Below are 13,616 nucleotides of genomic sequence, written 5' to 3' on the forward strand. Positions count from 1 at the left end.
AAACACCCATTCAACTTGTCCTCAAAGTTAAGCCTGCGTTGGGCATTGACAAGCTGACTCCTATCCGGTTTCAACCCATGTCATCCCATTCAGCCATTTGGCGGAGGGTCTGCTGGGTGCCAGGCGGCGTGCCAACACCTCATGACTCAAAATGCAGCTTGCAGACCAGCAGTTCCCACCCTCACCCGGGAGCCTGTGGGAAATGCAGACTCTCCAGCCCGGCACAGACCTACTAGGTTAGAATCTACCTTTTAGCAAGATCCCAGGTGATGTGTACCCATGTTAAAGTCTGAGAAGCGCTGGGCTGGAGAGAAAGACAGAGGATCTGCCTCCTTGGAGCTCAAGGCAGCCATCGTAACCCATCTCAAAGATTTTGTCATTTTGTCCCAAGAGCAGCAGGAAGCCCAAGGAGAAGGAGTTTACAGCAAGGATGGGATTGAATGAATTGGCCCATGTCCCCTCTTTAGGGTAGTCATGACTTTTGTAATTTATGATCAAAACAAGACTTCCTTCTCTTGTCCTCAAGCACACTCGAGGGTCCGAGGAGGTGATCTCATCCTAGGTGAGCATCCTGAAGTCCAGACAGGTCTAGGCACAGCCTTTGCCTGTCCAGGAGGAGTCTCCGTCTGTTGGTCTATCTCAGGTCTGAACTGTGCCCGCTGCCCCCGCAGGCAGTCATCCTGCTGGGAACCACAGCATAGTGCTCCAGGAACATGCCCTTTCTCCTCAGCTTCCCGGTGCAACCCTGAATTAGGGTTCTCAGCAGGAATTGTGGCTCAGCTCTCTCGTGCCCTCCAGGAGCTAAGTAAAGGCCACAGGGAACTGTGGTGAGATGATAGTCAGAGACCTGGGTTCGAATCCTAGCTCATCCACTCATTCGCTGTGTGAACTTGGGCAAGTGTTTTAACATCCCTGAAATTGTTTCCTCAACTGTGAACCCTTGCCATGTGAGAGTACTGAGAGGTTTGGGTACAGAGTGAGTGCTTTATGAATTTAGGAAATGTTTATTGGACACCTACTGTATGACAGTTCTGTACACACTCAGGGAGTGGGGGGAAGGTCCACCACTGGACAGTTTTAGGCAACAGCCCTACCATCACGGAGGATAGTGGACCAGTGGGGAAAAGTGTCGTTTGTTGAATAATCACACAAATCAATATTAAGTGACAAATGTAGTATGTGCTTTGAGATGGGGGGTGGGGGAGAAAAGGGGCTATGAGAGAGTAAAACAGAGGCCCGACCTTGCCCAGAAAGTTGGAGGAGGGATGTTGGTGAAATGACCACGTGTGCAGTCTCTCTGGACCAGGTGTCACTGTGCACCTCTCTTGCAGGTACCTGGAAGGAAACCACTTAACAGCCGTGCCCAGGGAGCTGTCTGCCCTCCGACACCTGACACTTATGTAAGGAGCCCGGCATGGGGGGCAGGGGGAACATGGAATGTTCTCTCCTGGGGAGGCTCAGGAAACTCATGTGGGGGGTAAAGGAGGATGGTCTGCAGGCTTCGTGGCATTCCTGCCCTTCCTCCCGGGGTTGAGCACAGAGAGGCAGCTGGCAGACATGAGCCGGTGACGTGCCAGGCCTTACCAGGGAGGATTACACACAGAAATACCCAGAGCCTGGCATCACTGACCATCCACATCACCTTCCCCCTGGGCTTAGGAACAGGTGGGGGAGCCTCTGACTTTCTGGGGCCCCAGTTAAATCAGGAGACTCCTCAGTCTCCAGGTTCTTGCAAGCTGTGGCTGCACTGAGGTTTGCCAGGAGCTTAAATGAGCATTTCTTCTTCCTCCTCTAGTTGCCTAGAAAATGTTCCAAGTAGATGGTTCAAACTGACGTTCCTTCAGGTGGCAGCTCCTACTGGCTCCAAGTCTGCCAAGATCCAGGAAAAACTCCCAAATAAGGAGCGGGGCTGCAGGACATGAGTGGGACCCAGGAAGCTGCGTGGTCCATGAGCTTTGTCCCTTGACAGCCTCACTGCCTTGCCAGGAGGGAACCCATAAGGGCACAAAATAATTTCTTTGGGGCAAGTGGTCACTGGAAGATCACCCTGGCTGCTCAGGGTTCAGGGAGCCAGTCCACCGGGGGAAATAGAACGTTCTTTCAGAATGAATCACTGTTACCTTGGGAAAGTGTGGCTGCTGAAGAAAGGTGGAAGAAAGCCACCTGTCACCTCCTTCAGCCTGGGTTCCTATATATCCCCCAGATGAGCCTCTAGATGAGATTTCTACCCCTCAGTCCTGTGAGCATTTGGGGCCAGGTCGTTCTTGCTTGTGGGGCTGTGGACGCTCTGGGATGTTGAGCAGCATCCCGGGGCCTCTACCCATGAGATGCCAGTAATGTCCCTCCCCAAGTGACAACCAAAAATGTCTCCAGACATTGCCACATGTCCCTGGGGAAGCAAACGTGCCCTGAGTTGAGAGCCCAGCTGATTAATTTGTTTGTTTGTTCAGTACTGATGCTCCAAACCACCCTCTAGCAATTAATTCAGAAGATCTGACTTCTAAACCAGAGTGTCTGGACACGGCACCCAAGCCTCAGAGGATGTAGGCACTCTCCAGGGGATTCTAATGCGCAGCTGCTTTTGAAAACCACTGCTTGGATAGTTATCCCTGCCGAGAAGCTGGAGAGTGTACTTGGCAGAGAGCTACACCCCCACTGACGGCACTCCCCGTAAGAGAGAATCTGATAAGATGGGACTGATGGATGCCGGAAGTGAGAGAGGAGCAGTGGAAGCAAGGACTGACCTGGGGAAGGGGGAATTGGAATAAAGAGAGATCTCACGTGTTCTGTGTTGCTGGGAGGATGAAATGGAAGGATAGACTTGGAATTGGTTGACAAGGTAAATGGATGGATGGACGAATGGACAACAAATGCTTGAATGAGTGATTCAATAAGTGTTGAACGAAAAACTGGATGAATGCGTGGATAGGTGAGTAGACAGGTGAGCGGATGGATGGAGGAATGGAATGATGGATGGGCGAATGGACGGATGGACAGCAGGTACACACGGATGTGCGAAAGCTGGGAATGAACCCCCGCAGATGCAACTAACAGTCAAGTGTGGCCCTTCTGTTTTCCTCTTCCTAGTGACCTGAGCAACAACAGCATCGGCGTGCTGACCAACTACACCTTCAGCAACCTGTCTCACCTCTCCACGCTGTGAGTACAGGGGGTGCCGTGTCTAACGTGGGCCTGGCAGTAAGTGGCATGTGGCCATCCTCTCTCCCTGCCCCTCAGGCCTGTGTTCTCTGCTGTGGTGGTCCTCAGGGCCATGGCTGCCCTCACATAGTGCAGACCTTAATCATTAGAAGGAAAACAAAGTAGATAGAACCCTACTGTCTGGGCGATAACTAAGACCTGATTACTTCTGCAGAATGCCCTCTTTGGAATACCTTCTGGGGTTTGTGAATTTTCCTTCCCAGTGAAGGGTTTCCCTTCACAATTTTATTTTGCTCAGACCCATTTATTTCCTATTAGCTCGGCACAGGGTGAGCACTGACCATTTGACAGTAGAAGGAGGCAATGGCAAAGCTGGTTAGGAGGCCAGCCTGCCGTGGAACACGAGAGGAAGCTGGGGAAACAAAGCCAGTGAACTTTCTGGAGCGGTGGAGGGCATTTCTCTTCCCTTTACTGTTGGGATATTTTTTGTCAATATCTTAAACTGAAGTAGAGAAAGAAAGCATTTGCCTTGACTGGTCCACAGCGTGGACGGTACACCCATAAGCAGCTGAGAATAGCAGTGGCCTAGAGCGCCCCGTGTTTCCTTCCACAGGATCTTGAGCTACAACCGGCTGCGGTGCCTCCCCATCCACGCCTTTGATGGTCTGCGGTCTCTCCGGGTGCTGTGAGTACCCCAGAACCCAACTCCCGCTGGGCTTCACCAAGTCACAGTGGGCAGTACTGAGTGTTCCTATCCCCCCGCCAACGTGTCCCCAGCCCAGCGCTCCTATGGGGTCAGTGGGGTGGGGAGTGCAGGGGGGCAGCCCACTACTGCCCATGGACTGGGAGCAAATCACAAACACCGCAGTTTCTGCTGTTTTTTGTGCCCAGTGGGATCAGTAGCGCCTCTCTAGAGAGGATTAGCACACGCAGGCGTATTCTGCACCCCAGTAGAGCCCAGCGTGTGGCTTGTGACCACTGTGCTGATGAGCACGCCGCTGCTGGTCCCCCTGGTTTCCGAGGGCCAGCGTAAACCCTGTGAACCTCTGCGAGGAGTGTCAGGGCTTACAACTAGAAGCCCAGAGACCTGGTTCAGCTCACAGACAGCTATGAGTTAGCCATTGTAGAGTTAGTAGACTCACAGAGCATCCTTTCAAAAGAACAAAGTTTTAGTAAGTTGCTAAGAATTAAACATCAGAGGGCTTCTCATACAAATCCTCATTTCTAATCTTTCTTAGAAAATGGAGAGGCGTGGCCATTGCAGGGCTTCCCATCTACATTCCTACGAGGCGAAGCAGCCCTGCCCCTTTAGATGGGGCTCCAGAGTCTGCAGCCTCCACTCCTGCCCCCCCCCCATCACCATTATGATACCTGCCTCACCCCGTCCTACCCAGGGTAGAGGGCAGCCGACTGAGGCGGGTGTCCTAGCAAAGACAAGACGGCCACAGAGTCTACCTTTTTCCAAGCGCGGCTCTGCCCCTCCCTAGCCGTGTGTCTTCCGTAAAATACAGGTGGTAATTACGGTTTTACAAGGATTAAGTGAGATGATGTATATACAGCCTTTAGCATAGCTCTGGTCCGTGGTAAACACTTTATAAATTCACTTGTTATATATTCACTTGTTACTATCGGTACTTGTATTACCTTACAAGAGCAGGAATGGTGCCTCACTGTGCCACCCCCAACCCGGGGCCCTGTTGTCTTATCACCTCATCTTTGTGCCTTGTCATCTTGCATATTTTGTTGGCAAAGAAGATCCTTTGAATGATGTTCCCTGAGGACAGAAAGGCCACTTTTCATGGCCATTGCCTCATATAGCCCTTTGCAACAGTGCTGTGAGAGAGAGGGGATTGTGCCCATTTTAAGGATGGGAAAACTGAGGTCCAGGTTGTAACTGGCCCAGAATCCAGCCATCAGGAGGCTACAGCATCCAGCCCCCTGACTCAGAGCCCTGGGACCCTTTTAGGATCCACTAGCAATCAGCAAACAGCACCCAATGAGCCCGTCCATTCCAGAGCCTCCAGGCTGATGTGATTTATTGGAACCCACAAAACACTGGTGTCAGCGACAACTCCCGCCACATGTCATCTGCGCTGTTATTAAAAATCAATTCTCTCGGGGCAAAGAAGTGCCCGCGCTGACAGTGTGCAATCTGTTATTGTCACTTATTTATTATCCGCCTTCTCTGGGGAGTTTGAGAATGGAAACATCAGCAGAACCACTTCCCTGTTTCTGGTTGAACACAGCGGAAGATGGGATCCTCTCATTGGCCGGGGCTGGGGTGGACCTGCTGCCCTCTCCCATGTCCCACCATCCCCTCCCCAATCCCAAACTATTGTCTCCCACCCTGGTCTTCCAGTTCTCTGCATGGGCTTGCTGCCAAATTCAAGTGGTTTCAGTGCGGCAACCCAGCACAGGAAAGGGAGGGAGACTGAGAATGCTTGCCTGTCCATTTGTCTAGTCTCCCAGGGTGGCCGCGTGAATATCACTGGGGTTTCCTGTTCTCTGGTCACCTCGTCTGTCTCACTCCAGACTGCTCTCATTCGTTCATTGGGAGCGCACAGCAAAATACCACATACTTCTGCTTATTTCTTGAATTAAGAATTAGTAGGCTTATGGCATCACCATTTTAGAATCATGGGATCTCATAGATAATAAGTGGTCTTAGAGGCCCTCGTTGCAACCATCTGCCTCAGTGGGGAGCAACCATTTTCTGCATAAAGGCCAATTCAGGAAAAATAAAAATGTTTATGGACGACGTTTCTTTTATGATATTTATCTCCTTTCCCTCAGTAATTGCACAGCTAGGAATTTATGCTAAGGAATAATACAGTATGAGGGAAAGGTTCTCTGCTTTAAGATCTTGGTTGCTCTGTTATTTTTAACCTACATTTTATATAGTACCCACAAGCGCCACAGTGGGGAAATGTTTAAGGAAAAGCATAACGCAGGCGGCCAATGAAGGGCAATTATTAAAAGAGGTGAAGATGAAAACAAGGTAGCATCGTGGGGAAGTGTTTACCACATAGCCTTATGTGGAAAAGTGAACCTAATTGGTATTTATGTTACAATTATAACTTGCCTACCTTTCTCCTTATAAAGAAGGACTATAAGGGAACATAGACAAATGAAAAAAGAAATCATTGATCACTAACCGCTAATGTGAAGTTGTTTCTGTAATAAAAGAAGACAGAGTTAAAGATGAATGAATATAGTAGGATATTCGCAATTTAGAAGGTTGGGGGAAAAGGTAGGTTTTTGTGAAATCAGGAGTTGTAATAGCTACAACTACATTTGAGCATTTATGTCTTTTCTCATTTCTAAATGGTTTCATTACTTTGATGAAAATTTCAGAAATGACCAGAGATCCACGGCTACTGGCAGTTTGGGGTACGGGGAAAGAATGAGCATCAGGTTTAGCCAAAGACAAGGGCCAAAAAGTATTCTAGAAAGATGTGAGAATTTTAGAGTGAGTGAGTGTGTGTGTGTGTGTGTGTGTGTGTGTGTGTGTGTGTGTGTGTGTGTTGGTGGGTGGATACAAATACATTTCTGAGACAGGAGAGTTGTCAGGGAACCCTGAGTACAAAACGCTGGGTGAAAATTTGCTTTTCCTCGTTTGCTCCTAATCTAAAATAGCTAGAAGAGAACGTTCTCATGGACATTCTAGTTCTTCTTCAGGGATCTGTTTGTTCCCTGATCTTTGCCCCACATTGAGCCACATGCCTTGTGTGTGTGTGTGTGGTCCCAACTGTCAGTGCCCAGCCCCAGCTGCAGGAGGGCACCTGGCATCAGTTAGCTCTGCTCCTGAGGGAGGGAGTGGGTTATCAGTCATCATCCTCAGTATTTTTAGCCCCTCGTCCCTGAAGGAAGATGGTGCTTGCTAGTTATGTGCACTGGGCTGTTCATCCCCCTTCTACCAATTGGAAGGGTCCTCCCTATAGCATCTCTGCAAAGAGCTCCATTGCCTTTGCTTGATTACCTTTAGAGACCAGGAACTTGATCCCTTCCCAAATAACCCCACCCCGTTAAGTAAGTAAGTAAGTTAGTTAGTTAGTTAGTTAAGAGGGAGAGAGAGAATCTTAAACAGACTCCACACCCATCACAGAGCCAGGCACAGGACATGATCTCGAGACCCTGAGATCATGACCTGAGCCGAAATCAAGAGTTGGGCGCTTAACCAACTGTGCCACTCAGGCATTCCATTTTTTTTTTTTTAAAGATTTTCTTTATTTATTTGAGAGAGAGAGTGAGAGGACTCAAGCTGGGAGAGAGGCAGAGGGAGTAGGAGAAGCAGGCGCCCCAAAAAGCATGGAGACTAAGTCAGGGCTCGATCTCCATACCCTGGGATCATGTCCTGAGCCCAAGTCAGACGCTTAACAACTGAGCCACCCAGGCGCTCCAATCCTACTCCATTTTTGACTGGCTGTTGAATATTAGACAATTCTGATGAGCCAAAAAGTGATTCCTTATGACCTCTAAACCCTGGTTCTGGTTTGGCCCTCTGGAGCTACCAAAAAATAAAATTAATTTTGAATTTTAGAAATAGGAAGTGAGTCTCAAAAATTATTCTAACCTGAGGCTTTCAGTTAAGTGTCCGACTTCAGCTCAGGGCATGATTTCAGGGTCCTGGGATCAGGCCTCACATCAGACTCCTACTCAGCGGGGAGTCTGGGAGGGGAAGTCTGCTTGCCCCTCATCTCCTCCCCCTGCTCATTCTCTCCCCCCCAAATAAATAAAATCTTTAAAAAATTATCCTATCCAAACCTCTTGTTTATAAGATAAGGAGAGAGATTCCGAAACTCTTAGTGACTTGTCCATATTCACTTATTTAACCCTTTCTAAATGCCCACTATGAGTTGCGTACTGTGCTAGACACCAGAGAGGAAAATAATGGAACACAGTTCCTGTCCCCAGAGAGCTCACAGTCTAGAAGAGGAAACAGACAAGTAGATAACCTCCTGCCACACGTGGTGGTCCCTGGGAGGGAGCCACAGGACTACAGGGGAGAGGCATGTGACCCAGTCCTGGCCATCCACTGAGAAGGCTTTCTGAGAGGGAAATCATAATCACAGCTGACAGTTATCAAACCTTCTCTGTGCACTACACAGCCTGGGCTACATGCTTTAGTTAATCATAGCCTCTTCTCATATCCACCCTCTTAAGAATGTACCACTATTATCGCCATCCCCCAGACCAGGAAACAGGCTCAGCAAGGCTGAGTCACTTTGCCAAAGTGGAGTGAGAATATTCTAGGCCGGGAGAATATAATTTCCCTGGACAGAGTCCTTGAAGGAAGGGCATGTGCATGGGGATCCCCAAGGAGCAGCAGTTGGGAGGGGAGTGTGGCTTCTGGGGGCGGGAGCAGGAAGCCTTGCTGCAGGACTAGCCCATAAGGCAGGAGCAGAAGCCAGGTGGGAACCAGGCTCCCAGCAACCAGCCCAGTCCTCTTGCCACCACATTCTCTCCTTCCCAGCCAGAGGTTATCTCTTTTCCTTGCTGCCCATTTCAGACTTTCCTTGACAACTGGAGGAACGTGGCCTAGAGAGTCCTCTGATGAGAGTAAGAGCGTGGTGGAAAGAGACACAGGCCGGAAGGTGATGGGTGCAGGGTTACTCTGCCAAAACCCAGGGTGTCTCTTCTCCAGCCTGGGAATCTAACTCACTACTGCCTTTGCAAGGTATAGACTGCATAGCTTCAGGCTTCCACTGTGTGGGGGGAATGTTTTGAGAGGGCTAGCCCCGAAACATGTCCCAGATCCCCGAGGGGATGGAATCATGACAAAGCTAGCCATAATCGCAGCTCACATGAGCGAGTACGCGTCCCAGGCAGGCTCTGCACTGAGCTCTTTGCCATCTGAACCTTTTGCATTGTATCTTTAATCTCTGCAACTGGTTTAGGAAACAGTATGTTAGATCCCTTCCTGACTAAAGGAGGAGAAAATCACTTCAAACCACCTTAAGCAGGAAGATAATTTCTCAATGCAGGTAACTGAAATAATCAGTAGTAGACATTATATTCTGGGACTGGATGTGGGAGCTCCCGTGGTACTATCAGAAATGTGCCTCTTTCTGCTTCTCCAGGTGAAGCTGTCTCTGTCCTAACAGTTCCAGAGAAAGCCCCAGAAATGTCTCCCACTGGTCCCCTTAGGTCACATACTCAGCCTCCAACCCCTCTCAGTGACTCTGGACTGATGCTCACCTGGCCATAGTTGTGCCCATGTGGCCAAACCAGATGGCTGAGAGGTGGGGAAAGGTGACTCCCCCATGGAAAAGGGAGGAACTGTTACCAAAAAGAGATTGATGCCAATCAACCCACACCCCTGAAAAGATATCTACTGCGAGTGGATCCTAAGAATTCCTCCATTTGAGAGATCAGAAAACTGAAGCACAGAAAGATGAAGTCCCTTGAATGAGATAATCACACAGCCAGCAGTGTTCAGAATAGGGATGCACACCCAGGCATTCTGATCTAGTACTTAACTCCCAAGTCACCTGAGAGTGACCTAGCCTGCTCCGAGTCACCTGAGAGTGACCTAGCCTGCTCAGAAGGGAATCCGCCCATACCCCCATCCACATACAGGATAGGATGATGGTCGTCCCTGCCATCTGTCACACGAACCGTGATTACCTGCCTCACGTACACATACCGGGAGCACCTGGGGGTCTGGAGACCTGAGGTTCAGGCAACCCAGAACTGTCATGAGAAGGTTCCACTTTCATGTTACTCCAAGTGATGCCCTCATCTGCACCCCCAAAATGCCCAAGTTTGGGCCTTAACACCTCCTAAGAGTCAGCAGGGAAGGAGTCCCAGGCCCTTGAAGATGAGTTGTCCCACTTCCCTGACCACCCTGAGGATGGTGGCGGGACAGGCAAGAGTCTTTCTTCGGGGGCCAAACCAGGAGTGAGATCCTGCAGCGTAGACAGATTTCTTTAGTGCTGTCCCAGTAAATTACAACCCCGTTACTCTGCAGTTTATGGAGATCTCAGTGGCTCAGCTCATAATAAATGGGAGCGTGACTTGCAGGAGTCACAGCGCCAAAGCTGCCTTTGGGTCATTTGGTGTTTTTAAATTAGGGCTTCGTGCCTCTCCAGGGGCCCAGGCCTCATTCAGAAATGATTAACAACGGGGCTGGGTGCATTTGCTGAACAGCAAGCAGCCATGAAGTCATCCAAGCTAATAGCAGGCAGGAGCCGGTATGATTCATAAATAACCACATGCATTCCAGACTAGATGATACTGGTGAGTGTTAGGAAGTGCTTCTGGCCCCTTCTTATCCAGGGAGTGAGAAGCTACCTCCAGCTATCTTTGGAGGACTGGGTACCTTCTTCCTGCTGTCCTGGGGATGGGGAAGGGGAAGGGGCTTGGGGTGATGAGGGTGATGACCTAGGGCAGCTAAATGTGGTTCAGAGGACCAAGAGCATGAGCGTCACTTGGGAGTTGGTTAGAAATGCAGCCTCCGGTACCCAGAAATCTAAATACCAGTTATTACTTGAATTGGCTTTTTATTAAATTCTAGGAATATTTCATTTATGCCTTACTGTAAAATTATTTGCTTTATTAAAAATTTGTAAAAAAAAAAAAAAAAAAAAAGAAATGCAGCCTCCTGGCCCCCCCATCCAAATACATGGGATCAGAGCCCCTGAGGATGGGTCTCGGAAATCTGTTGGCTCCAGCGCTCAGTCTGTCGGAGAAGCTCTGTTCTGTGTTAGGTGTAATTAAGCTCCTGTCTATATTCCAGCTCAAAGCCCAGGGCAGGCTATCAGCTAAAAGGAAAACAAAAGTGCAGATTCATTAGTTAGGATCCTTTTACACTTTCACAGTCACCTCTCATTCCCCCATTGTTTGGTGAACTCCTTCCCAGCACAGGCAGCCTTGCGCAGTAATCACCAGTGGAGCCCGTGAGTGTCTGTGAATTTCACCTACCATGCATTTCACAGACCAGACCCAAGGGAGGCATCGGGGTGGGGACTTTCTATGGGTATTTGATGATCAGTCCTTCAAAGGAGGGTGTAAGCCACAAGTTACGGATTTACTAGTGCTACCTGAGTGCTGGCGCAGTGTGCATTTCGTTTTTCTTATGGACCTATCCTGCAGCCATTTACTAAAAGTGCCGTCTATGCCGTCATTCTGCAAGTGAGAATGGCTCCCAGCTCTTGCCACACAAAGTGGAGAGGGGTGTGATGAATACCGAGCGCGTTGCCTGGCCTGTTGGACATGCTGTCAGAAAATGCACTCGGAGGCACACGAGCACCAGATACGTTCGCATCATGGCAGGCGCCAAACCCGGATGAGTGTCCAGCTCCATGGAATCTCCCGGGGACCTGAGAACCACTCTCCCTCTGTCACCTGAGTTGAGATTCATAACATTTCTCAGTCTGCCCCAAATCTCTGTAGGTGAATGTGAAGGGAACTAGTTTATTCATCTCTACCAGCCATTTTTCAAGACCCTTTCACATATATGAATAATGGTTGGTCATTTAGCACATAGAAAATGCTATTCTTTGTATGGATTAATGCACCCACAGCTACCTTCTCTGACAAATCTGTTTACTTTCATTCCCGCTGTACAGTAGGCAACGAGGCACAGAGAGGTAAATAACTTTGGCCAGAGTCACACAGCTGGTAAGCGGCAGAGTCAGGTGTTGAAGGCAAGCAGCCTAGCTCTAGAGCTTAGTCTCGACCACGGTTCTTCCCAATATCTCTCCAGTGCCTCCATTATATAGACATCTCTCTCCATGTTTCAGGTGCCAAAACGGAGACGCGGAAGGGTAAAGCTAATGCACCCAGGATCCCACAGCTAATAGGGACTGGTTTCTCCTTCCACCCGGGCCTGTCAGATTCAAAACACCATCGTCATCTTCCTCACACCCTCTACCTGCCCCCCACCATGCGCACGGCTGAGCTGGGCATGGAGATAGGCACACACCCGCCACAGAGGAGGCACCTCCTTCTAGGAACAGTGGGGCTCTGAGTACAGCTGAGGGGTGTCGGGGCCAGCTTGGGACCCCAAGGGTGTGCTGAACTCAGAACCATAACTGGGGCTTAACCTCTGCCCTGTGCTTCCTCTCCAGGACTCTCCACGGCAATGACATTTCCAGCGTTCCCGAAGGCTCGTTCCGTGACCTGACATCTCTTTCCCATCTGTAAGTAGCCTTAGTTCTCCTGGGTGTAGATCCGCTGAAGACAGAATATCGTGATCGTGCCAGGGATCGTGCCGTCCCTGTACCCATTTCAGTATATGTTCTTTCCGGTACGCACAGAGCACATTCCATAAAAACGTGCCCACGTGGTACACCTCGTGTGTTCTTTGCCTCAGAGGCCTTCAGGGGCGTCATCAATTATGTAAACAATGTAAATGTTTAATAAGAAAGAACTAACATAAAACTTATTATGTGATAAACACTTTAGATGAATTATCTCATTTACTTGTGATAGCAATAAAGAATTTCTGTCCCCTTATTACACATGGCGAAACTTAAAAATTGAGAAGAGCTCAAGACTTTGTCCAAGGGCTGCACAGCGAGTAAGCAGCAGGGCCCTGGTTCAAATCCTGGTTCCCCTTGACTCTAGAGCACAAACTCGCTACCACTTGTCATGAGGTGCTCCCTCCCCATTTTATGCAGGGAAACCGAGGTCTGCGCCTATTAGCTGTTACATACCTCTGCCAGTGACCATTTTTGAGTCTGTATACCAACTGCATGCATATTTAATTATTTTCATAGTGCATGCATATACTGTGATACTGATACATTATGTATGCACCTTATAAAACATTCAAGAAGTAGAAATGCTAAAGGATATGATTTTTGAAAGAAGCAAAAGTTCTTGTATTTTCTGTCTGGACACCCCCGTGCAGAGGTCTGCACCAGCCCGTGCCATCCCCCCTTCTATGCATTTTTAAGCTGACTGGTATAGTCAGCTTCTACCCCCTTGGGTCCTGTGACTGGCCTAAGAATTAGATGAACATAAGACAGAGCAACAGAAGAAAAGCATACAAATGTATTTGGTATTTTTATGTGTACGTGGGAGTCTTTAAAAGGAAAATGAAGACCCGAAGACACCATTGGGCCCAAAAGCTTATATACATTTTTATATAAGGAATGATAACTTGTGGGGATGGGACAAGACAAAGGGCCTTGGGCTGGGGCAGTCTGTTAAAGGGCCGTGGCCAGGAAATATATCAAGGGACTGTCGGAAGATCAAGGTTATTTGAACAGGCTTGTTCATAGAGGTCCGTTTGGCATTGACTCCCAGGCTCTAGTGGTAAGAATCTTCTCTTTTTGGTGCAGGGAAGGTGACTTTCTCACGGGAAACTTTATGACTTGCTTTTAGGTGGAAAGAGGGAGGTCGGGACACCTGGGTGGCTCAGTTGGTTAGGTTCGGCTTGGGTCCTGATCCCGGGGTCCTGGGATCGAGTCCCCCATCAGGCTCCTTGCTCAGCGGGGAGCCTCCTTCTC

The 13,616-nt window shown here is 49.1% G+C and overlaps 1 protein-coding gene across 1 annotated transcript in view; it reads left to right on the plus strand.

The window, feature by feature from the left end:
• SLIT3 (slit guidance ligand 3) overlaps positions 1-13,616 on the plus strand; it is a 597,085-nt gene that overhangs the window by 541,110 nt on the left and 42,359 nt on the right. Inside the window, exons 21-24 of the mRNA XM_045999729.1 lie at positions 1,332-1,400; positions 3,088-3,159; positions 3,773-3,844; positions 12,231-12,302. Of these exons, the coding sequence (XP_045855685.1) occupies positions 1,332-1,400; positions 3,088-3,159; positions 3,773-3,844; positions 12,231-12,302 (285 nt within the window). The remainder of the gene's footprint in view (positions 1-1,331; positions 1,401-3,087; positions 3,160-3,772; positions 3,845-12,230; positions 12,303-13,616) is intronic.

The sequence above is a fragment of the Meles meles genome, chromosome 3 (assembly GCF_922984935.1).
Source record: "Meles meles chromosome 3, mMelMel3.1 paternal haplotype, whole genome shotgun sequence".
Taxonomy (NCBI): Eukaryota; Metazoa; Chordata; class Mammalia; order Carnivora; family Mustelidae; genus Meles; species Meles meles.